A 26,233-nucleotide genomic window follows, 5' to 3' on the forward strand; every position below is an offset into this window, starting at 1 on the left:
CGCTCAACTTTTATGACCAATTAATAGGCTGTGCCCTATTTTCCAAGGAAGAGGGCACATCCCAACAGATACACAATGAGGACAAAGGTTTCCACCTAGAGTGATTCAAGTGCTGTCTGAGACCCAGCCTGACACAAACGTAGCTCACCCATCTTCCTTCTGCATGTATACTTCATACCCCTCTGGCCACGAAGGCCGCCCTTAGCCAGGAGCCCTGACGTTCTCACAGGGGACAAACCTCAGACTGGCTCAGGGCATCCCATGGGCTGGGAGGGGGACCGGGAGGGGCAGCTGTGAACACTGGCCCCTAACGCACCTTTCTCACGTTATAGAAGTCCCGGTGGGGGTTACTCTTCAACTCTTTGAACTCAGACATTTCGTTTAACATCTCATGAAGGCTGAACTTGGATTCCAGAAAGTTCAGTCGTCGGTGACAATAGGTTTTCCTGCAAGTTGGAGATGGGGAGAGACCACAGTTGAGCAGAAGTCACATCGAGCTCTCCAGTTTGGAGGCCCCCAGCATCTGCAGGGGCCAACCCTGGCTGGAAGGGTCAGGATGGAGCAGGGTGGAATGAGGAGATTCCGGTTTTCTGCAGACCCTGCTGAACTGTTGAGTCACACCACAGACTCTATAAAGTCAGTGGAGAGTCAGGAGATGGGGCAATAGCAGGCCAGCTCTGGGACCTCATACAGGTGTTTTGGCTTCTAGTTTATGTGTTTAGGGAATTAACCGCAAGCCTCCATTTCCCATGAGTAAATATCAGGTGGTAACACTCAAGGCTGAAGTAAGGGTTAAACTGGTTTACGCCTGGGAAAGGGCCTGGCTCCAAGCACAGTGGACGCTCAGTGGAGGTCTCCCTCCTTCATCCCCTCCTTTCCTTCCTCTTTTCTATCCTCAGCCACTTGTCATTCCTTGAAGAAGGAATTTGTTGCCCGGAGGACTGATAACACAGTCAAACTCCAAGGCATGACCTGCCCGCCTTGGGTTGCAGAGGAACCAGCCCCCCGACCTAATGGCCATGGCCCAAGGACCTCTCAACTCTGAGGCTTCACGACAAGAGGAGGATGTTTTGCATCATGGGCGGGTTGGGACTGTAGGGATATTTGTTACCAAGACAGAAATCTCTGTAAGGACTGATGCCCCCAGATTCCCACCAACTCAGAGAAGGGGTTTTTATGATTTCTCAGCCAGTAAAGGCCACTGGGGATGGGGATGCTCACTGCTGTGGCCAACCACCAGCCCACACCCAGCCCAGGTGCCTAGCCACACACCTGCATCCACAGCCACACAGAACCTTCAACCACAATTCATGCTACCCTGCTTCCTTGTGCCCCCAGAACAAACAGCAGCTTCCTTGGCATCTAATCACGTAGACTTCCATAAGAGCGTCTGTCAGCGCTGCAACGGCACAGTCATCCATCTGCCCAGACAAGCCCCAGAGTGGATGGAGCACAAGACAGCCTCGGAGTCAGAAGGGAGTTTAAACGCCACCTCACTCAGTCTCTCTCCCCAGGCAGGATCCTCACAACCCCCTAGATGGGACAGCCACTGCCTGCACACCTAGCTGAGGACAGCCTCCAAGGAACCGCCCCTGCCCTTCCCATGCCTTAGTTCTGCCCTCAGATCAGGGAGGACTAAGAGTCATGCTGCCCATCAACCTTGGGCTCACTATGCCACTTTGGAGACTGGCATCACAGGATTCCCAGAAAACCAGAGAGAAGGTCCTCAGGAGTGACCAGCACCTCCCCTCACCCAGACTCCCACTCCCAGCACAGCCACTCTGAGGCTTACTGGGTCCGGGCATTACTGATCAGCCTAAGTGCCCACCAAGAAGTGAGGGGGCCAAATTCAGAAAGATGGCTGCCCACCAGGTTAGCTGGAGCCAAGCCCACAAGCATCATGGGGCATCATGCCCATGAGCAAAGTTCTCCAGGCTCGCTGCATGCTCCTCTCCAGAAACCCAGAAAATCCAAGGCCTGAAGCAATGTCTTCATCACTCCTCACCAAATACAGTTATGCTCTGGGCTGGTAACTCTCTGCAAGGCTGCTGTCCTGCCTGGGGAGACGGATGGCAGACATTCAGAGGCACCTGGGTGGCCACCAGCAAGCAGAGGCTCCACACTATGCATGCAGAAGGGACAAGGAGGCCGGGCATGGTGGCTTACACCCGTAATCCCAGCACTTTGGAAGGCTGAGTTGGGTGTATTACCTGAGCTCTGGAGTTTGAGACCAGCCTAGGCAACATGGTGAAACTCCTGTCTCTACTAAAAATATAAAAATTAGCCATGGTGACACTTGCCTGTAGTCCCAGCTACTCGGGAGGCTGAGGCAAGAGAATCACTTCAACCCAGGAGGCAGAGGCTGCAGTGAGCCAAGATCATACCACTGCACCCCAGCCTGGGCAACAGAGCAAGATGCTGTCTCAAAAAGAAAAGGAGGCGGGGACAGGGACTACCAAGTCTAAGGCTATGCCAGCCTATGAAGGAAAACTGTTGCAGAAATCCACAAAGCACTGAGGAAAGGAGAAACCACACTCTTTCTGGGATGCTTTAAGTACAGAGGACCCCAGGGCAGAGGGGTAAGGCCTTTCTTATCTCCTTCCTACAGAACAGCACCTGTGCAAAGAGAGGCAGCTGCGGAGAAGCTGGCTTACGTGGGGCCATCGGTGATGAGAGCCAGGATGTGGCTCATGTCCACCGTGTACGTCTCCAGGTCGGGGTAGGGCAGGCTGTGCGGTTCCTGGCGCTCCAGCATCTTCTTGTTATCATACACGAAGAGAATGCCCCCCTGCATGTGGACCAAGTAATCCAGGTTGGGGGGTGCATCGTCCAGGCAGTAGGGGTCTTCCTGGGGCAGTGGAGGAGGGTGGAAGTCTGCAAAACAGGATTGAGGGATGGCAAAGTGCCCCACCATGGGTTCAAAAGACACGGAGGCCTGCCCTGGTCTTCCTGCCCAAAATCCAACACCACACCGGCCCCGCATCTGATGTGCTCTTCCCTGCTTCCTTCCCAGCACTTACCACCATGTCAAACCATGTCACTTCTTTATCTCAGATATGACGTCTTCTCCACTCCAACAGAAACTCCATGCAGGCAGAGACTTTAATTTGTGCTGTTCACTGCTACGTGTCTAGAACAGTCCCTGGCACATGGCTAGCACTTCAACAATTTTTTAAAATTTAACTGAAATGGGCTTCATTTTCCTCAGCACTTCAGAGATCCCAGGAATGTTAAGAAGGGCAGCGGTATCTTCTCCCAGGAAGAGAACAGATTGCACCTGGACTGCCCAGTGGGAATAAGTGTCCTGGGCCAGGCCAGCTGAGGGGCTCAAGAAGCTACTCCCTCCCCAAAGGAGCAAAGGATAGGGAACTTGTCTCTCTCAGAGCAGGGAATGCCAATGATAAAGCCATCTGCTCCCCACCACTATAGGTTAAGTTTAGAATTAGCCAACAGGAGGCAGAGAACTCCTCTATGCAATTTCCCTGCTGTGAGACTTTCAGCAAACTCCTTTACCTCTCTGAGCCTATCTCCTCATCTGAAGATAACACCCCCTGCCTTAACAGGCTGCTGTGAGGGTTGCAATAGTGTGTATAGGAAAATTCTTCATAAAGAGTAATGCACTACAAATAATGAATTATAGGATATTATTCTTATTATTCTCATAATTAGTTTTCCTGACTCTTGATAAACTCTGTCCCTAAAGAATGTATTGATGCTAAATATCAGTAGAGCTGGAGGCTTCAACTCCATGCAGCTCAGTCGGCACCATCCAGGATCAGCTGCTCAGCTGCTGGCATAGGCAGGAGCAAACCTCAAGATCTGCATCAAAGGAAGTTGCCAAGGCAGAGTGACCTGCCTGGGCCTCCTCCATCCGTGCTTGGAAGGAACAGACCGTCCCTAGAGTACACGTAAGGAGCCACAAAGGGGCTGATGCAGGCAGAGGTGGAGAGGGACGTGCCCCATCAGGTATGGTCACAGGCCAGCTCAGGAGGCCCTAATGCATGCAGCAGTCTGTGAGATGCAGGCAGTTCAAGCTCCAGGTAAAGCTACAGCCTGCACACTCGGAAGTTGCTCCTCTTCCCCACACTCATGCCCAGAACACGGGGGTCCTCTGTCCACGTAAAGTACACATTTGACAGTCATTTCTGTCTATCTTTGCCAAAACTGAGATGGTAGGATCCACTTCTCTCAGATAGGGAAATGGACTCAAAGGGCTGAAATTTACCTAGGGCCCCAGATGTTCAAAGTACAGGACTTGAAATTCAAGGGAGCCAGAGACTGGGGCAACTTGGCACCACCAGCTACCCCCAGAGGCAGCCAGGGTCCCAGGCACTGATGGAGACCACCAGGGCCCTTATGTGTCCCCCCACCACCAACTTTCAGGAGTGGGGTTTCCTATTGTCCTCATTACCGCCCCTGCTGCTGTTAGGTCCTTCACGGCGAGGCTTCATGAGGAAACCACTCAGACCTCTCGGATCTCCCCTTCCCTGAACTCGGCAGCATAAATGCAGCTACCACTTACTGAATACTCACTAGATGCCAGAACTGAACTGAGTACTTGACATGTATTCTCCTGTTTAATCCTCACGACAGCTCTTGGAGATAGATATTATTTGCATTTCCATTTTATAGATTACATTTTACAAAGTGAGGCTTAGAGAAATATCTTTCCCCAAATCCCAAGAAATTGATGGAGGCCAGATACAAATGCAGCTGTGTTTGACACCAGAGCCTACATCGTCTTCCCAGGGAACATGCCCTCTGTTCCTGCTCCCTCCCCAATCCACCCTACCACCAATTTGGTATTTACTGGCTGATTGTGTTCTTTTAAATATGCCACATGAGGCTGGGCACAGTGGCTCACGTCTATAATCCCAGCACTTTGGGAGGCCAGGGCAGGAGGATCACTTGAGTCCAGGAGTTTGAGACCAGCCTGGGCAACATGGTAAGACTCCCATCTCTATAAAACATAATAATATTTTTTTAATTAGCTGGGTGTGGTGGTGTGTGCCTTTGGATACCAGCTACTCGAGAAGCTGAGGTGGTAGGATTGCTTGATCCCAGGAGATTAAGGCTGCAGTGAGCAGTGATTGCACCACTGCATGCCAGCCTGAGCAACAGAGCAAGACCCTATCTCAAAAAAAAAAAAAAAAAAAAAAAAATCCCACATGAGACTGCCTGTCTCCCTGATGGACTCCTAAGAACAAGGACTGTCTTTCACTTCTCTCTCTTAACTTCAACAGTTCAGCTCTGCACAGGTGAGGCATACAGTACACATACAATCAATCCTTAGGGGAACCATCAAACATCAGTGTGGGAGAAGTCAATGCAAGAACACTGTCCTCTTAAAATACCATCAGGGGAAATAGATCAAGCCAGGAAAAAGCCCTAAGTAGCTCTCGGTCCACCCACAGTTGAGACCCAACCTCCAGCCAGAGCTCCATACCTGGAAGGCCCTCTTTCGGAGGTGCAGTATCTGCCTGCGGATGACCCAGGTACTGGGATGTGATCCGCGGGAAGCGGTGGTAGGCGAGCCTTGCATATTTCTCCCGGATCATTAGGGCCTTGGCCAGGCTCTTGGCTGCCTGCTCGTAGTCCTCCAAAGTGATCTGCAGAAGGGAGGCAGGCAGGAAAGGGTTCACGCAGCAGGCCTGAGACTGCCATCCTTGGAAAGATGTGCTTGTAAGACTGGCCCTTGCCTGGTATCTGGGAACCTGGATTTCAGGAGGGTTCTCACCACTCCCTGACTAGTAAGAGTGGTTCATTGCACCTAAACTATTTGTGCAAACAATATGGTTCATGTTGGACACCTGCTTTCCTTCTGGGAGCCTGGAATTTGAGATCTGCTGTGCAGATGTGTAACCAGCCTCAGTGAAAACCCTGGGCACGGAATCTCTCATGAGCTTCCCTGGTAAACAACACTTCCCACGTGTGCTGTCACAATGTGATGCTGAAGGTATTCGGTAAGTTCTGATGACTCCGCTGGGAGAGGACCTTGGAAGCTTGCACCTCGTGTCTTCCATGTATCTCTCCCTTTGCTGATTTGCTCTGTATCCTTTCACTGTAATAAATGAAAGCTGTAAGTACAGCTATACGCAGAGTCCTGTGAGTCCTCCTGGTGAATCATCCAACCTGGGAATGGTCTTGGAGACCCCCAACACAGGAGACACAGGAGGAGTGAGGGTCGTTGGAAGAGAGATGAGTGCTCCAGCCTGCACACCCAGAAGCTGGTTTCACATTCAGCTAATTAAGCCAAAAGTCTGTTTTTGCACCAGGCCCATGAAGGGACAAAGCCTGGGTCCTACCCCTGAAGGCGATGAGCGCCATCATTTTCAGTTGATAAAATTCACGTGTCCTTCATATGTCGAAACAAAACAAAAAGCAAAAGCAAATTCTGCATGCTCAGCCTGCTTCTTTGCCAACCCCACACTTCTGATTAAATCTGTTAATCACCCAACTCATCCAGGCAACAAGACCCATTGTCATGTGTTATGTGCCAGACCTTTCCATAGATTTCATTTTGCTCCTTACTGCAACCCATTTTGCAAATGGGAAAACTGAGGCCCAGGGAGGATAAATCACTTGCCAGGAAGCTACAAAGTCAAATTTCAGACTCTAACCTGATTGAGTCCCAAAGTCTAAGGATGTTCTGCTTTATCAGAGCAGCCTCATATTCAAAGATGAATGAGATAAATTCCCACCTTCCAACGGGCTCATTAATCTTAGTCTGTTTGGAAAGGATGAGAATCACAGAAAAATGCTTGGGGAGACAAGTGGCCAAACAGACACAATGCGGGGTAAGGGGTGCAGCAGAGGGAAGCACCACATGCTGGTATAGCCCAGAGGAGGGAGGGCTGGGGCCTGAAAGTGTTCCCCTCTGCTTTAATAAAATCATCATTTTTAATTTTGCAATATTTTAAACATACAAACAGGCACCAAAGATAATATAATCTACATTCTAGAGCTGACAATATTAATATTTAGCATACTTCTTTCAAATTTCTCACAAGTTTAAAGAAATAAATCATCACAGATACAGCTAAAACTCTCCCTCCTCCCTACCCCATCCTCAGAGGGAAGAAGTCTGAATATATTTTTCCTATGCATGTTTTTATACTTTTACTAAATACTACTTCTTGCTTTTTGTTACGGTGGTAGATTCTCCTTTCCTGCCTCCAAATGTCCCCATAGGGTATGTGAATTCCTTTTATACCTTCCAGTGGATGGCTTCTGAGAGCAGCAGGAATAGGTGAGCAGACACAGACATCTTAGACAAAAATACGTCCCTGCCAACAACAAAGCCAAACACTTTCTCTGGACAACCAATGGACTCAGCATGACAGGGGCTCAGGCCATGGCTAAGGACATCAGAGAGGATGCTCAGGACCCCTGTGGACTAGTGGCCACCAGCCAAATTTACAGGCATCACAGGACCCATGGCTGGCAGCAGACCTACTGCGTGCCAAGGAGATCTGCAAGATCAGCCTGCCTCTCATGGACACTTAGCTTTCTGAGGACCAATTGCCCAGTTCAGGTGCTCCATGTACTACTCTGTGCCAGCCAGGAGACTAGGAGAAAGAAGCTAGCACATGTTAGTACATGCTACGGGCTGATGTCCTCCCGTTCAGCTGGTGGTCGGCCCACCTTGACTCTTGCTTTCCAATGCTCTGCCCACCTGCCTGAGGCTGGGTGAACACCAAAGACTCATGGTCAAGATGCTAATCTCCAGACAAGGCCTGCATTTTTCTCAATCCAATCTAAACTCCCAACCATGGGAACTTAATTAAAATAAACTATGATACATCCTCACAAAGGAATACTATGTACATATTTTTTAAAAGGACAAAGAAGTTATGTATATATTGATATGGCATTATCTTTAAGATGTATTGTTAAGTGGAAAATGCAAGATGCAGTATAATGTATATTGTAAACTATGATTTTTATAAAAATAAGTAAATAAACTATGTATGCATAAATAATTGTAGGTACATAGACCATATATGTGAGAATACATAAGAAACCAAAACCAGTGGTTGCCTCTGAGGAGGAGAATGGGTGGCTGAATTGATACCATTTTTGTATCTTTTAAATTTTGTACCATATGCAAGTGTTCTCCATTACATATAACCAAAAAATTTTTGAAAGCTAGGGGATATTTTATAGGAAGAGCAATAAGTTGCATTGCTGTCTCGGATTCACCATATTTTCTCAGCTACTGTTAAAAAGAGAGAATAACGAAGCCAACTGAGGCGTAAGTAGTGAGTTGGGGCCAGGGCACTGGAGCCAAACTTAACCCTGGCACTAACTCAGTGATATTTCTCTCCAAGAAGTAGGCATGCATAAAAAATGCATCATCCAATCAGGTGAAATTAGCACATTTTCAGTGACTGCATTAACTCACTTAGTGTAAACCAATTTGCTCAATTTCTAAACAAGATTCTCTCTTCCCAGCTGGGGGGATCTAGCCTATATTTAAGGGTACTGAACCTACATGTAAGAAGAGATGATTTAGCAACAACTAATTTCACACAAACCGTTCGGTACCATTACTTTGAATCTACTAAACATTTGGCAACTCTGAAAGGCCCAAGCTGGCACCTTTCTCATCGGGCTACAGGGACCAATTCCAGCTTTCTAGACTTAGAGAACATGTGGAAGTTACAAGCCACAGACACAGTGTGCCAGCCTGCACCCCAAGGCCCTCCTCACAGGGAACAGGCAGCCACTGAGACACCACACCCACAGCCCACAACCTCTGCTAGGACCCTCCTTGCCTCCTGTGCCTCCTCTTTGCCTTCTCCCAGACACCCACGGACAGGACCAGGCTCCAGAGGTGGGCACGACCCTGTGGCCCATGAGGCCCCTGGCCTCTGTACGCAAGGCACATTCAACACTCCCACCGACACCTTACCCCGGCACAGTAATCTCCGCTGATGGTGACCCGCTGGAACTCAGGCATGGCATAGGGTGCTGGCGTGGGCTGGGAAGTGGCTCCAGTGACCACAGGGGTTGTGGGAGACATGGCCGGACTGGCTGCCGGGGGGCCCTTCCAATCTTGCTGTGTCGGCATTTGCAGAGACAGGGACTGGGACCGAATCATCTTGAAACTTTTCTTTCTAAGAGCCAAGGACAAGGAAAAGTGGGAGACATCAGCAGCTAATTGGGGCGAGTGATAAAGACTCTGCTGTGTGTGTGGCAGGAGAATTTTGCTATGATTAATCACTGGTGCTGGCCCTACCATTAAGAAGTTTCTAATTATTCATGCCTTCCTCTTACACATGTCTGCATGAGATGGAACACAGCCCTCCAGACACCCCTACCTGTGGTCACCATGCACCACTCAGGGCTGTTTGCACAGCCCACAGAAGATTAAAGCAGGCAAATGTCCCAGGAGACAGACAGACAAATGGCAGACCGCACTGCATGGGCTCTAAAACCACAGGCACTAGAAGGGAGGCCAATAGCAAATCATGTGGGCTTTCTCCACAGCGTGGACAGCATGCTAGCTTCAGATAACACAAACTCTCAGTCCCAACATATGAACAGTCTCAGAAAGGACCAGGAATAGGGTCACAGAGAGACAAGCACACTGCATTTCACACAGTTAGACATTTGGGGCATTGGAGCCAGAAGAGACAGGGATGCTTAATGAGTCCAATCTCCTTGTTTTACAAAGAAGGAGTAGAGAGAGTGCTCAGGACCCCCGTGGACTAGCAACCGCCATCCAAGCTTACAGGCATCATAGGCCCCATGGCTGGCAGCAGACCTACTGGGTGCCAAGGAGATCTACAAGATCAGCCTGCTTCTCACAGACACTTTCCCAGAGATGGGAAAGGGCTGGCACAAAGTCACACGGCACAGTGGCTGCTCCATCCAGCCTCCACCCCTGCTGCTCCTTCCTCTAGCCTGCCGTGTGCCATCCTGGCTGCCGCTGCTGGAGCAAGCACAGATATGTACCTCTGTTTGGGGAGAGGGATTGATCAGCACCAAATGCAGGTCCCTCTGGACCTGTTGCCTTGGCACCAAAAGATGAGTACACTGGCTCTTGGGCCCAAGGTTGGTTTAAATTGCCACAAGCCCATGCTTATTTGCAAGGCTGATTTGTGATGACTCCACCTTCCTCATTCATGAAATAGACATCAGGTGATGTCACCGCAAGACTCTTCTGCAGGAAGAGAATTACCCAGCATTAAGATGAGGCCATTAGTACTCTTCTCCCACCTCATGTTTCTTTCTGCCTCCAGTGGAACCCGGCCTCCCCACAGTGCCAGCCCGCAGTGCCTAATGCCAGAAACCAGTTGACTACCTGCCCTACCTTGTGCCATGGGCCCAGTAGCTTCCTAAGTGCTTATTCTACCACAACCACAGCCACCAGCAAGGACTCAGTAACAACTGTGACCCACCAGAGCCCTTCTCCTCTCCATGTACCAGTGTGATACCTACAGGCCTGGAGAAATCGGTTGATCCCCAAATAGGTTTCAGGGCTCACCTGGAAGCAGCTCTCCTCCTCTTGGCCTGTGGCCAGGTCTCCTCACTGCCGAGTTTTCAAGAACCACAGTTTTCCTCCTGTGTTTACACACCCAGTGCTTGCCATGGTCCTCTGGTTCTCACCTGCCTACACCGTGTTATCACATCTTTGGGACAAGGTTATTTTAACCTGAAAGACAGAGGTGGCTCCTTTTTAGGAATTCACCTTCCCCTTGCCTCTGGTCTTGCTAAGAGACACACTGGGCTGCTTCGGGAAACTCAACCTCAGCCCTGGGAGCCCCCAGCCTCAGCTTTCCCTGGTCTGTCCTCCATCAAATGGAGCTCAGTCAAGCATCCTGCCCCAGGGATGCCACCTTGTCAGTCACTCCTCACAGGCAGATTCACCTTGAGGATGAGGTTCTCCCTTTGGCATCTTTTGGATGTTCACACCCAGAGGAAGAGCCATTACTTCGGGCTCCCCAACACATTCTGACCTCAGCTGAGACGCATGAGATTCTGATTTCTGTGTCACTCAAATGCCTGCCAGGTCATTGTTTTTATTTCCATGCAACCTCACCCCCAAATGCCTCAGCCAAGGCTGCCTGAGGTCTGGCCCTACCAACAAGAAGCAACAGGTGACATCTAAGGTGAGCAACAGCTAAGAAAGGTTAAAACACACACACACAAACACTACAACCCAAATGCTGGGAGGCTGCCTAAGCCAACGGCCTACCAGGCTTATCCTGGGAATGTTCTTCTGCCCCAGTGAGGAAGTTAGTCCCCACAAAGTGGTGCCCAAAGAATTCTCCTTCCTGGGGATATCCATTATGGCGACAACCTTGGTCTTCAGATGAGCTCCAGATTGTCACATATGAGAATCTGCAGGCCAGGAGCTCAGACTTTGCAGGCACGAGGGATAGGTTTAGCCACAGACGGGCTAACTCCTCAGGGCTCACTCCCCTTGGACTTGGAAGAACTGGAAGTTAACCACAGCTTGTATCTCAGGAAATTGGAAAAGCTGTGTGGAGCCCAAGGATGACCCTGGATTTGTTTTCTATTGCTGCAGAACAAATTGCCACAAACTTGATGGCTTAAAACAACAGCCATTTATTAGCTCACAGTTCTATAGGTGAGAAGTCTGGGTGGGCTTGGCTGGGCTCTATGCTCAGGGTATCAAAAGGCCAAAATCAAGATGTTAGCCACACTGTGCTCTTGTCTAGAGGTTCTGGGAAAGAATTCACTTCCAAGTTCATTTCAGTTGTTGGCAGAATTCAGGTCTAGTGGCCATAAGGCTGAATTCCCAGGCTGCTTGCTGGCTTTGACCAGGGGTCACTCTCAACTCCTACTGACCTCACACCAATCCCTGCACATAGCCCCCTTCATCTCCAAAGCCAAGAGTGGTCATTGTGCTGTTGCTTTGACTCTCTCTGCCCTCCCCTCCTACTCTCAGAAAGCTCTCTATTTTTAAGGGCTCATGGGATTAAATCAGACCTACCAATAAACCCCCATCTTAAGGTCAGTTGTGCCATATTCCATAACATCATCACAGGAGTGATGATATTCACTCATCTTATTCACCGCATCTGGAGATTAAGGAGGGACATCTGCGAGGGCCGTTTTAGAAATTCTACCTCCCCTAGGCCCAAATCTAGCATCCATTCTATACAACCAAGGCCCAGTCAGTAAAGGCAGAGGATTGGAGCTGAGTGACTGGGTGTGTGGGTGTAAGTGTCAGAGGGTGCGTGACATGGTTTGCATCCATGTCTCTGCCCAAATCTCATGTGCAATTGTAATCCCCAGTGTTGGAGGTGGGGCCTGGTGGGAGGTGATTGGATCATGGGGGTGGATCCTTCATGAATGGTTTAGCACCATCTCCTTGGTGCCGTTCTAGTGATAGAGTTTTCATGAGATCTGGGCATTTAAAAGTGTGCAGCACCTTCCCCTACCCACCCTCGCTACCTCTTCCTCCTGCTCCCACCATGTAAGGACGGCTGCTTCTACTTTGCCTTCACCATGAGTCAAAGTTCCCTGAGGCTTTCTCAGAAGCAGATGCTGCCATGCTTCCTGTACGGCCTGCAGAACTATGAGCCAGTTATACCTCATTTCTTTGTAAATTACCAGTCTCAGGTATTTTTATAGAAGTGCAAACTAATACAGTGAATGAGTGTATCTATGAGTGTGTGTGTGAACAAAACTGATCTGGTGCCCCTGTTAGAAAGCACTTCCTTCTGATGGGCCAAGGTCTGTCTGTCCACTGTCTCACCTGCTGCACCTTGCACTAGCCCCTGGGGCACCAGCATTTGCTAGGCCACAGCTGGCACACCCCCTCCTTCCCCCACCCACACTTGCACCTGGCAGAAGCACACTCCTGCCAAGGAGCCAGCAGAGTGTGGGGCTGTGAGGACACCAGCTCCAGGCCAAGCCTGAGGGCTCAAAGGGCCAGAAGCAGTTTTGTCATCCCTGAAATAGATGGTCCTCCTGATGCACAAGCACATTCTTGCTAACCAGGCCCACAAGACAAAGAGTTGATCAGGTCACCTGGGCTGTTGTTACAGCATCTCACCTCCCGGCACCTGTCTGGTGCTCCACCTGCTCTATGGCCCTTGGTTGCCCCTGACAGTCACTAAGGCCCCTCCCTTACTCTGCTGCACTCCCCAGCCCTCCTCTACTCTGGGTAATCAGGCTCCCAGGGTCTTCCCTATATAGCACTCATATGCTAAAGTGAGGAGCCCTTCTGGCCCTCCTTGCTCTCCTAGAGAATATCCAGCATCTTCCCAGGGGCCATCTGAAGACCACTGCCCTGTGTGGTCTGTCCAGACGACTAACAGGTAGGGAGGGGCACTGAAGCCAACCTTTCACCAGGCTTTCATATGTGCACTATGAGCCGGGGGCCACACATGGACCCCACTTCATTCAATAAACTACTGTGTGCCAGGCCCTGGGGGTAGAGGAGTAGATAAAATAGAACTCCTGCTTCCAGGGGCTGACTGATGGCCGAGATGAACCCAGAGTTCCACAGATTATCATACAATGTGGTTGAGGTAATGAGATGGCCTGGATATTTTGGCACCCCAGAGGAGGCACTTAATCCAGACTGGGGGTGGGAGCAGTGGAGCAACGGGGTCAGAGGGGGGACATTTCAGAACATGGAGGCTGGTTTGAACTCCTCCCCCACACACACTCAGCTCATTCTGGCAGCCCCTCCACATGAGAATTGTTACGCTAAAGGTTGGAATCAGGAGTCACAAACCAGCACAGGGTTTTGTGAACACTGGGAATCTGAATGCCATTAGGTGGGACAGGCATCCTCCACTTCCACAGGCTCACACTGCTACTGCTGTCCCTGCATGGGCTCACTTGGAATTGGGACCCCCATCTAAGGAGGGAACTAAGAGGAGGTAGCACCTCCTCTGTACTTGAGACCAGAGGTCCCAGCATATCTGGAGAATATGCTGCACGACGGGTACTATAAGAGGGGTCCCTACAGAGAGAGCAGGGGTCCACAGAGACCCCTCACTCTGCATGTGCAGCCAGATGACCAGCATCCTGGCCAGGTGGGTGTAACTTTGATTTTAACACTTTGCAGCCAGTCAGGTGTGGAAACTCACAGCCCCACCCTGTCTCTCCCTGAGCTCCCCTCTGGAAACCTACCCCACCCTTCTCCATCCTCCCTTCCCCCACCCCCTCCTGGCCTACTGTAATCTCCACTCGTCTTCTGCCACTCACCTTTGCTTCTCCCTTCCTCAATCCTTCCCAGCTGCCCTTCCTCCCTAAAGACACAGAGATCAAAATGAAGTACAATCTGTGCTATCTGTTAACTTAAGTGTTACAATCTCTCTCCCCAACTTTATTTTTATTTTTCCTTTTTTTTTTGAAACAGGGTCTTGCTCTGTCACCCAACCTGGAATGCAGTGGTATGATCTCAGCTCACTGCAACCTCCACCTCCTGGGTTCAAGCAATTCTTGTGCCTCAGCCTACCAAAAAGCCGGACCATAGGCACACATCACCACGCCCAGCTAATTTTTGTATTTTTTGTACAGATGGTTTTGCCATGTTGGCCAGGCTGGTCTCAAACTCCTGGCCTCAAGTGATCCACCCACCTTAGCTTCCCAATCTCCCTAACTGTTTTTTGGGGTTTTTTTGGTTTTGTTTTTGTTTTTTTGAGACAGAGTCTCCCTCCCTCAGCCAGGCTGGAGTGCAGTGTGGTGATCCTGGCTCACTGAAAACTTTGCCTCTCAGGTTCAAGCGATTCTCCTGCCTCAGCCTCCCGAGTTACTGGAATTACAGACGTGTGCCACCACACCCAGCTAACTTTTGTAATTTTAGTAGAGACAGGGTTTCTCCATGTTAGCCAGGCTGGTCTCCAACTCCTGACCTCAGGTGATCCACCCGCCTCGGCCTCCCAAGGTGCTGGGATTATAGGCGTGAGCCACTGCGCCTAGCCCAATCTCTCCCTAACTTTAAAAGGGGATAAACTGACTATTTCAAATGAAGCTCCTTTGTCAATGACCCTGAATTTTTAAAAAGTTCCCCATTCTTATTTTCACAAGTTTCATAAAATGAAGTGACTTAGCAACGCTTTAGCTGTGCTATGCTCAGTTCATAATGCACATATGTTTCTCAATTTCACTCAAAACATTCTAGGGAAGTGGCTGTCCTAGATAGCCAAATTTTTCAATGATGTTTGTTCCCTCTATATCTTAATTTTTTTCTTTTTTTAAAATTATACTTTAAGTTCTGGGGTACACGTAAAGAACGTGCAGGTTTGTTACACATGCCATGGTGGTTTGCTGCCTCCCATCAACCCATCACCTACATAGGTATTTCTCCTAATGCTATTCCTCCCCTAGCCCTCCACCCCCAAACAGGCCCCAGTGTGTGATGTTCCCCTCCCTGTGTCTATGTGTTCTCATTGTTCAACTCCCACTTATGAGTGAGAACATGCAGTGTTTGGTTTTCTCTTCTTGTGTTAGTTTGCTGAGAATGATGGTTTCCAGCTTCATCCATGTCCCTGCAAAGGACATGAACCCATCCTTTTTTATGGCTGCATAGTATTCCATGGTGTGTATGTGCCACATTTTCTTTATCCAGTCTATCATTGATGGACATTCGGGTGGGTTCCAAGTCTTTGCTATTGCAGATAGTGCCGCAATAAACACACGTGTGCATGTGTCTTTATAGAATGATTTATAATCCTTTGGGTATATACCCAGTAATGGGATTGCTGGGTCAAATGGTATTTCTAGTTCTAGATCCTTGAGGAATCGCCACACTGTCTTCCACAATGTTTGAACTAATTTACACTCCCACCAACAGTGTAAAAGCGTTCCTATTTCTCCACATCCTCTCCAGCATCTGTTGTTTCCTGACTTTTTAATAATTGCCATTCTAACTGGCGTGAGATGGTATCTCATTGTGGTTTTGATTTGCATTTCTCTAATGACCAGTGATGATGAGCTTTTTTCACATGTTTGTTGGCTGCATAAATGTTTTCTTTCAAGAAGTGTCTGTTCATATCCTTTGCCCACTTTTTGATGGGGTTGTTTTTTTCCTGTAAATTTGTTTAAGTTCTTTGTAGATTCTGGACATTAGCCCTTTGTCAGATGGATAGATTGCAAAAGTTTTCTCCCATTCTGTAGGTTGCCTATTCACTCTGATGATAGTTTATTTTGCTGTGTAGAAGCTCTTTAGTTTAATTAGATCCCATTTCTCAATTTTGGCTTTTGTTGCCATGGCTTTTGATGTTTTATACATGAAGTTCTTTGCCCATGCCTATGTCCCGAATGTCCTACGTTTTCTTCTAGGGTTTTTATGGTTTTAGGTCTTATGTTTAAGTCTTTAATCCATCTTGAGTTAATTTTTGTATAAGGTGTAAGGAAGGAGTCCAGTTTCAGTTTTTTGCATATGGCTAGCCAGTTTTCCCAACACCATTTATTAAACAGGGAATCCTTTCCTCATTGCTTGTTTGTGCCAGGTTTGTCAAAGATCAGATGATTGTAGATGTGTGGTGTTATTTCTGAGGCCTCTGTTCTGTCCCATTGGTCTATATATCTGTTTTGATACCAGTACCATGCTTTTTTGGTTACTGTAGCCTTGTAGTATAGTTTGAAGTCAGGTAGCGTGATGCCTTCAGCTTTGTTCTTTTTGCTTAGAATTGTCTTGGCTATACGAGCTCTTTTTTGGTTCCATATGAAATTTAAAGTAGTTTTTTTTTCTAATTCTGTGAGGAAAGTAAATGGTAGCTTGATGGGGATAGCATTGAACCTATAAATTACTTTGGGCTGTATAGCTGTTTTCATGATATTGATTCTTACTATCCATGAGCATGGAATGTTTTTCCATTTGCTTTTGTCCTCTCTTATTTCCTTGAGCAGTGTTTTGTAGTTCTCCTTGAAAAGGTCCTTCATATCCCTTGTAAGTTGGATTCCTAGCTATTTTATTCTCTTAGTAGCAGTTGTGAATGGGAGTTCACTCATGATTTGGCTCTCTGTTTGTCTGTTATTGGTATACAGGAATGCTTGTGATTTTTGCACATTGATTTTGTCTCCTGAGACTCTGCTGAAGTTGCTTATTAGCATAAGGAGATTTGGGGCTGAGATGGTGGGGTTTTCTAAATATACAATCATGTCATCTGCAAACAGGGACAATTTGCCTTCCTCTTTTCCTGTTTGAATAGACTTTATTTCTTTCTCTTGCCTGATTGTCCTAGCCTGAACTTCCAACACTATGTTGAATAGGAGTGGTGAGAGAGGGCATCCTTGTCTTGCACTGGTTTTCAAGGGGAATGCTTCCAGTTTTTGCCCATTCAGTATGATATTATCTGTGGGTTTGTCATAAATAGCTCTTTTTATTTTGAGATACTTTCCATCAATACCTAGTTTATTGAGAGTTTTTAGCATGAAGGGGTGTTGAATTTTTATCAAAGGGCTTCTCTGCATCTATTGAGATGATCGTGTGGTTTTTGTCATTGGTTCTGTGATAGATCACATTGATTGATTTGCATATGTTGAACCAGCCTTGAATCTCAGGTATGAAGCTGACTTGATCGTAGTGGATAAGCTTTTTGATGTGCTGCTGGATTTGGTTTGCCAGTATTTTACCAAGGATTTTTACATCAATGTTCATCAGGGATATTGCTCTGAAATTTTCTTTTTCTGTTGTGTCTCTGCCATGTTTTGGTATCAGGATGATGTTGGCCTCATAAAATGAGTTAGGGAGGAGTCCCTCTTCTTCTATTGTTTGGAATAATTTTAGAAGGAATGGTACCAGCTCTTCTTTGTACCTCTGGTAGAATTTGGCTGTGAATCCTTCTGGTCCTGGACTTTTTTTGGTTAGTAGGCTATTCGTTACTTCCTCAATTTCAGAACTTGTTATTGGTCTATTCAGGGATTCAACTTCTTCCTGGTTTAGACTTGGGAGAGTGCATGTGTCCAGGAATTTATCCATTTCTCCTAGATTTTCTAGTTTATTTGCATATAGGTGTTTATAGTATTCTCTAATGGTAGTCTGTATTTCTGTGGGATCAGCGGTGATACCCCGTTTATTATTTTTGATTGTGTTTATTTGATTCTCCTCTCTGTCTCTCTTTATTAGTCTTGCTAGCAGTCTATTTATTTTGTTGATCTTTTCAAAAAAAAAAACCCAGCTCCTGGATTCATTGATTTTTTGAAGAGTTTTTCGTGTCTCTATCTCCTTCAGTTCTGCTCTGATCTTAGTTATTCCCTGTCTTCTGCTAGCTTTTGAATTTGTTTGATTCTGCTTCTCTAGCTCTTTTAATTGTGATGTTAGGGTGTCAATTTTAGATCTTTCCTGCTTTCTCTTGTGGGCATTTAGTGCTATAAATTTCCCTCTACACACTGCTTTAAATGTGTCCCAGAGATTATGGTATGTTGTGTCTTTGTTCTTACTGGTTTCAAAGAACATCTTTATTTCTGCCTTCATTTCATTATTTACCCATTAGTCATTCAGGAGCAGAGTGTTCAGTTTCCATGTAGATGTGTGGTTTTGAGGGAGTTTCTTAATCCTGAGTTCTAATTTGATTGCACTGTGGTCTGAGAGACTGTTTATTATGATTTCCATTCTTTTGCATTTGCTGAGGAGTGTTTTACTTCCAATTATGTGGTTAATTTTAGAGTAAGTGCAAAGAGGTGCTGAGAAGAATGTATATTCTGTTGATTTGGGTTGGAGCTTGGTCCAGAGCTGAGTTCAAGTCCTGATATCCTTGTTAATTTTCTGTCTTGTTGATCTATCTAATATTGACAATGGGGTGTTAAAGTCTCCCACTATTATTGTGTGGGAGCCTAAGTCTCTTTGTAGGTCTCTAAGACTTGCCTTATGAATCTGGGTGCTCCTGTATTGGGTGCATATGTATATTTAGGACAGTTAGCTCTTATTGTTGCATTGATCCCTTTACCATTATGTAATGTCCTTCCTGGTCTCTTTTGATCTTTGTTGGTTTAAAGTCTGTTTTATCAGACATTAAAAGTGTAACTTCTGCTTTTTTTTTCTTTCCATTTGCTTGGTGGATATTCCTCCATCCCTTTATCTTGAGCCTATGTGTGTCTTTGCACGTGAGATGAGTCTCCTGAATATAGCACACTGATGGATCTTGACTCTTCATCCAATTTGCCAGTCTGTGTGCTTTAATTGGGGCATTTAGCCCATTTACATTTAAGGCTAATATGGTTATGTGTGAATTTGATCCTGTCATTATGATGCCAGCTGGTTATTTTGCCCATTATGCAAAATGCAGTTTCCTACTTATTGATGCAGTTTCTCATAGTGTTGATAGTCTGTACAATTTGGTATGTTTTTGCAGTGGCTGGTACCAGTTGTTCCTTTCCATGTTTAGGGCTTCCTTCAGGAGCTCTTGTAAGGCAGGCCTGGTGGTGACAAAATCTCTCAGCATTTGCTTGTCTGTAAAGAATTTTATTTCTCCTTCACTTATGAATTTTAGTTTGGCTGGATATGAAATTCTGGGTTGAAAATTCTTTTCTTTAAGAATGCTGAATATTGCCCCCTCTCTCTTCTAGCTTGTAGGGTTTCTGCAGAGAGATCCACTGTTAGTCTGATGGGCTTCTCTTTGTGGGTAACCCGACCTTTCTCTCTGGCTGCCCTTAACATATTTTCCATCATTTCAACCTTGGTGAATCTGACGATTATGTGTCTTGGGGTTGCTCTTCTCAAGGAATATCTTTGTGGTGTTCTCTGTATTTCCTGAATTTGAATGTTGGCTTATCTTGCTAGGTTGGAGAAGTTTTCTTGGATAATATCCTGAAGAGTGTTTTCCAGTTTGGTTCCATTCTCCCCGTCACTTTCAGGTACACCAATCAAACGTAGGTTTGGTCTTTGCACATAGTCCCATATTTCTTGGAGGCTTTGTTCATTCTTTTTCATTCTTTTTCCTCTAATCTTGTCTTCTCGTTTTACTTCATTAAGTTGATCTTCAATCTCTGATATCCTTTCTTCCATTTGATCGATTCAGCTATTCATACTTGTGTATGCTTCACGAAGTTCTCATGCTGTGTTTTTCAGCTCCATCAAGTCATTTATGTTCTTCTCTAAACTGGTTTTTCTAGTTAGCAATTCATCTATCCTTTTTTCAAGGTTCTTATCTTCCTTGCATTGGGCTAGAACATGTTTCTTTAGCTCAGGGGAGTTTGTTATTACCCACCTTCTGAAGCCTACTTCTGTCAGTTGGTCAAACTTATTCTCTGTCCAGTTTTGTTTCCTTGCTTGCAAGGAGTTATATCATTCGGAAGAGAAGAGGCATTCTGGTTTTTGGAATTTTCAGCCTTTTTGCACTGGTTTACCTCCCCATCTTCGTGGATTTATCTATCTTTGGTCTCTGATGCTAGTGACCTTCAGATGTGGTCTCTGATTGGACTGCTATTCCTTTCTGCTTGTTAGATTTCCTTCTAACAGTCAGGCCCCTATGCTAGAGTTTGCTGGAGGTCCACTCCAGACCCTGTTTGGCTGGGTATCACTAGCAGAGACTGCAGAACAGCAAAGACTGCCGCCTGTTCTTTTCTCTGGAAGCTTCATCCCAGAGGGGCACTTGCCTGATGACAGCCAGAGCTCTCCTATATGAGGTGCCTGTCAGCCCCTACTGGGAGGTGTCTCTCAGTCAGGAATACACGGGGGTTAGGGACCCACTTGAGGAGGCAGTCTGACACTTAGCAGAGCTTGAACACTGTGCTAGGAGGACTGCTGGTCTCTTCAGAACCGTCAGGCAGGGACGTTTAATTCTGCTGAAACTGTGCCCACAGCTGCCCCTTCCCCCAGGTGCTCTGTCCCAGGGAGATGGGGGTTTAATCTATAAGTCCCTGACTGGGGCTGCTGCCTTTTTTTCAGAGATGCCCTGCCCAGAGAGAAGAAATCTAGAGAGGCAGTCTGGCCACAGCGGCCTTGCTGAGCTGCGGTGAGCTCCACCCAGTTCGAACTTCCGGGTGGCTTTGTTTACACTGTGAAGGTAAAACCTCCTACTCAAGCCTCAGCAATGGCCAATGCCCTTCCCCACACCAAGCTCGAGTGTCCCAGGTTGATCTCAGACTGCTGCTGTGCTGGCAGTGAGAATTTCAAGCCAGTGGATCTTTTTTTTGAGACTTGTTTTGCTCTTGTTACCCAGGCTCAGTGCAATGGTGCAATCTCAGCTCACTGCAACCTCCTTCTCCTGGGTTCAAGCAATTCTCCTGCCTCAGCCTCCTGAGTAACTGGGATTGCAGGCACCTGTCACCACACCCAGCTAATTTTTGTATTTTTAGTAGAGACAGGGTTTCACCACGTTGGCCAGGCTGATCTCAAACTCTTGACATCAGGTGATCCACTCGCCTCGGCTTCCCTAAGTGCTGGGATTACAGGCATGAGCCACCACATCTGGCCACCAGTGGATCTTAGTTTGCTGGGCTCCATGGGGGTGGGACCTGCTAAGCCAGACCACTTGGCTCCCTGGCTTCAGCCCCCTTTCCAGGGGAGTGAATGATTCTATCTCACTCATGTTCCAGGTGCCACTGGGGTACAGGAAAAAAAACAAACAAACAACTCCTGCAGCTAGTTCAGTGTCTGCCCAAATAGCCGCCCTGTTGTGTGCTTGAAACCCAGGGCCCTGGTGGTGTAGGCACCGGAGGGAATCTCCTGCTCTGCAGGTTGCGAGGACCGTGGGAAAAGCACGGTATCCGGGCCCGAGTGCACAGTTCCTCAGGCTCAGTCCCTCATGACTTCTCTCGGGTAAGGAATAAAATTCCCCCATCCCTTGTGCTTCCCGGGTGAGGCAATGCCTCACCTTGCTTTGACTCACCCTCCGTGGGCTGCACCCACTGTCCAACTAGTCCCAGTGAGATGAACCAGTACCTCAGTTGGAAATGCAGAAATCATCCACCTTCTGCATTGATATTGCTGGGAGCTGCAGACCAGAGCTGCTCCTTTCTGGCCATCTTGCCAGCCTTAACTATATCCTAATTTTTTAAAAATCAATTTTGGTCTGGCTTCTTAAAAAAATACATAATTCCTGCGTTCTTCCTCAAAGCATGCTGAATATAATTTAAAGTTTTCTCAATGACTCAGGATCATCACTGTATTATCCAGTTATGATCTCAGAGGTGTGTTATCCCTAAACTACTGTGCTTCGAATTCTTGTGTCTGCTTTTTGTAATTGTTTCCTGTCTCACTGTTGACTGTCAAGTAACAACAATAACAAAACAGGAACATTAATGGTGCTCCAAGCACTGTGCTAAGGATTTTTTGTGTATTAGCTCATTTAATTCTCGCAAGGTACGTCCTTTTATTATTCCAATTTTGTAGTTTAGGAAACCAGCTCAGGCAGTCAAGAGCTTTGACCAAGGCCATTCGTAGTAAGTGACAGGGCTGCCACTTGAACCCAATAGGTCTGACCCCAAAGCCCAGGCTTATAACACCACACATCATCTCTGTGACCCTGCCTATAGGAGTGTCTCTCCCTACTTCTAATTTGCTTCTTTAAATCTGTCACAGGATAAGAAACAAGATAGCCAGATTATAGAACTCTGTGTAAAGTAAGAATAAATAGGAGATGGGGTGGGAGGTGCCACGGACGGAGAGGGAGCTGGGGAGAGGGTGTCCTCCATGAAAATGTTAACTTTTGAACGTTTACATATAAAGGCACCTCTAGTGAGAAGAGAAACTAAAAGACAAAATTGGGTGTGCATGGACCCCAGAAGAGGATGCTGGGGCGTCTGACAGTCCAGGCACCAGGCTTTCTTTCAGGAAAGAAGCTAATGGACAGAGCATGAGCTTTGGCCAGTTTCCCTCCATTTCATTTAGAAGCAACAACTACATTCTAGGGAGCAGCACCTAGTGTCATTACAGGGTCTACAGACCAGGGAACCGAAGACTCCACCCCTGCCTGAAGAGGGGATAGCCTTGTGGTTGAAGTGTGGGGTCTAGATTCAAAAGATGTGGGCTCTAGTTCTTGCTCTGTCATTTACTCACTATGTGTCTTTGTGAAAGTACATTCAACTTCTCTGAGCCTTCATTTCCTAATCTGCAAAATCAGAATACTAAGAATATCCACTTGATAAGCTTGATGTGAGAATTAAGGAATGAATCCAACCTACACAGGCCAGTACTTAGTCCACAGTAAGTATTCAATGGCAGGAGTTGCTATTGCTCCCTGTCCTAGCAGCAGGAACTCAGAGAAATCGCTTACATTTACTTGGGATGGACTGTAACCAGACACTGTCCTAAGCCTTTTACCTGTGGATTCCCTCATTCCTCACAACACCCCATAAAGTGGAGAGCTGTTAGCATCTCCACTTTATAGATAAGGATGAGGCTGAGGCCCAGAGAGGTTTCCTAATTTGCCCAAGATCACAGGGCATGCCAGTGAGTGGCAGAACACAGAGGTCCAAGAAATTGCAGCCACTCTGATGTAGTGTCTGTGGTGGCAATGAGGAGGCAGGATGTCTTCCTCTGCCGGATATCCACTGCCCACCAACAACTAAGTTCCACGCTGGATCCAGTCCTCAAGGAGCTTCTAGTCAAATAGGGCAGACAGATACAAACTAAGACAGCATAGCCTAGGCAAGGACAGAACAAAGTTTTTGGAGAGAAGTTTGCAGGGGAATTTCTGGAAACCACAGAGCACCATTCGGACTTAGAGTAAGAAAGCTTTCATTTCGCCTTGAGTCTGGGCATTGAAAAGAGCACAGTCTCTTCAGCAGATGTCAGGCCCAGTGTCACTCTGTAGTGGAAACTGGTCCTAGAAACTTATTGTTCCTGGAAATAAAAAATGCCAGGATTCCTTTTCCTCTCATTGTTAAGGGTCTGAAATGCTCAATGCGTAACACACGGAGGGCCCTGCAGACCATTCAGTTGATGAAGTCAGCCCTTCTGTTCCACCCATGGAGTGTGAATGAGAGTCTCTACAGTCATACTCTTCTTGACCCTCCAAGGATGAGCACACTGCTGGGGCTAGGGCCACCCCACCCTATCCAACACAAGGCTGGCACTCAGAGGTTGACCAATGGCACCAATGACTCCTGCCTTTATGGGCTCACCGTCCTTTCAAGGAAGGAAAGCACTGGTCTTATGAGTGGTGAAGCTCTGTTCTTGCCTTTACAGCAGCAGTCAGCTTTTTACTTCTTTCCAAACGAGTTAAGGAAATGCTGAGCTTCCACATAACCAAGACAGGAAAAGACTTGCCTTTAAAACTGAGGCAGTATCTACTGTGATCACGGACTAGCTCCGAGAAGGTTCAAAGGTCTACCATGTCAACTATTGATGTTTGCAGGGTGGAAGACCAGGCGGAAACTTAGATACAGTCTGGGGTGAGATAAACTGTGAAAGGATGAGGGCTTCTCATTACACTTAGACTCCAATCCAAACTTCTTATCAGGGAGCACAAGGCCAGTCTGATCTGGGCCCCACAAGTCCTCCAGCCCTGGCCACAGCACTTCTTCCTTTAACAGACCTCTAACCACAGGAGCCTCCTCAAAGAAACTGGGGGGCCTTTGCCCTAGCTGACTCTTCTACCTGGAAGGCCACATAGCTAGCTCCTCTATACCCTGAAGCATCCGCTAAGATGTCACCTCCTTGGAGAGACCTTCCCTGACTTTCCAGTCTAAAAAAGGATTTTCTCTCTCTCTTTCCCCACCTCTCTCTCCCCCAACCCCTTTTCCTCCTTATTCATCCCTTTCACAGCACTTGCACTGCTCCTGGGCCTGTATGCCCTCAGATCCATTCCTTATCCTCTCCTGTGTTTCCCAAGGGTGCCAGCAGGATTCTGGCTGGGTTTGGCCCATGATAGCCACTGGGAGAACCTCGAATGTGCAGGAAGAGTCAGGCTAGGTATTGCCTGCCTCCATCTCTGCCTTGAGAGGCATCTCTGCAGCTGCCACCTCTTCCCCTTGGCTCCAGTTTCCATTGGAAAGGCCACCACAGTTCTCCCTTCCCCAGTGTGATCCCACCTTGCCTCCAGCAACACTACTGCTTTCCTTGTCACTCCTGTCCTGGGTAGTAGCTGCTCCTTACTGTGTCTAATCTCTGAACTGCCTCTCTCTCCCCTATTTGGTTTCTCAGCTCTCTATCACCTGTGTAACCAATTCCCTGCATTAAAATTCTAATACTTCATTGGTTTCTGATCTTCTGATTGGACCCTGACTGATAACAGCACTTATCATAACTTGTAATTTTTAAGTTAATTTGTCCAGTTACTTAATTATTGTCTAGACCCAGGGACTTTATCTATCTTGTTCATTATAACATCTCCAGTCCCAGCACAGCACCCGGCAAATAGTAAGCTGTGTTCATTAGTAATGCAAAATGCTTTTCAAGTGATGAGAAGAAGTACAATTGCTGTCTCCTAAGAAATCCTCAAATTTCCAAAAAGGAAAGAGAAATGCCATTTGGAAATGGTGTGTACTTTTACACATCAGCAGCAAAGTGGGTTTTGATATTTTCAGTGTAACAGAGGCACCGAGACATTCCTCAATAAATAAGAGGTGAGTTAAGTGGTCTTGGTTAAGAAACCAACACAGCTTCAGGGACATACCAGTCTCCATGAGGTGCCTCATATCAGGACACACACCCACAGCCTGCCTGGGTCTGCATGACTCTATGTACATGAAAACCAAGCCTTGGGAACAAACCTTTTTGCGGTCTCCACAGACTTCTGCTCCGCCAGCTCCTTCTGCAGCTCCCTCTCCTTGGCTTCCTTTTGCCCGATGGGGCAGTCCTCTGGGACAGTGAACAGGGACAGTGCATCTTTGCTGTCCTCTTCTCGGAGCACTTTAGCAAACACCTTCTCCGCCAGGAGCCGGACTTGCTCATCCACTTCAGAGATGTTCAGCTTGGGAAACTGCCGCGGCATCTCGGCTAGCAAAGAAAGAACAAGCATTAACTTAATGAATAGCGGGATGCCCTGAGTCAACAGCACCGGGGAGGAGAAGTCACTGAAGTTAGGGCCAGGCCCACCTGGTACTTGGGGTCAGCTGTCTACTTAGGAATTCCGCAGACCAAACCCAGCATGCCAGTTTCAAAATTAGCTCAATAAGTAACTGGATGTGAAGCATGTAGGGCCACTTACGTGTCAGGAGATAGCAAGTGTTCAAAATTCAAAGAATGAACTGTTCAACTAAGTGGGCTTCCATTTTCCCAAACTCAGGGAACCCGCAGCGCCTGGCAGCCCTGCCCTCCTGACTTTGTTCCCATGTTTGAGAAGGGACAAGAGAGCGTTCAGCTCTCCCTCCTCCAGACTATGAGGATACTGTTATAGCTGCAACAATAATT

At 47.2% G+C, this 26,233-nt stretch overlaps 1 protein-coding gene across 14 annotated transcripts in view; it reads right to left on the minus strand.

The window, feature by feature from the left end:
* The window catches only part of AMPD3 (adenosine monophosphate deaminase 3), a 55,609-nt gene that overhangs the window by 19,121 nt on the left and 10,255 nt on the right, over window positions 1-26,233 (minus strand). For 11 of the 14 annotated variants that reach the window (XM_023189990.1, XM_023189987.2, XM_023189991.3 and 8 more), the window contains 5 exons: window positions 25,594-25,819; window positions 8,915-9,119; window positions 5,447-5,609; window positions 2,655-2,874; window positions 317-446 (listed from right to left, as the gene is read on the minus strand). In XM_023189990.1, coding sequence (XP_023045758.1) covers window positions 317-446; window positions 2,655-2,874; window positions 5,447-5,609; window positions 8,915-9,119; window positions 25,594-25,819 — 944 coding nt within the window. Of the gene's footprint in view, window positions 1-316; window positions 447-2,654; window positions 2,875-5,446; window positions 5,610-8,914; window positions 9,120-10,492; window positions 10,661-25,593; window positions 25,820-25,918; window positions 26,206-26,233 lie in introns of those variants that run through there. The other 3 variants (XM_026454020.1, XM_023189994.2, XM_023190000.1) reach the window with 3 other exon arrangements.

Source organism: Piliocolobus tephrosceles, chromosome 13 (assembly GCF_002776525.5).
Source record: "Piliocolobus tephrosceles isolate RC106 chromosome 13, ASM277652v3, whole genome shotgun sequence".
Classification (NCBI taxonomy): Eukaryota; Metazoa; Chordata; class Mammalia; order Primates; family Cercopithecidae; genus Piliocolobus; species Piliocolobus tephrosceles.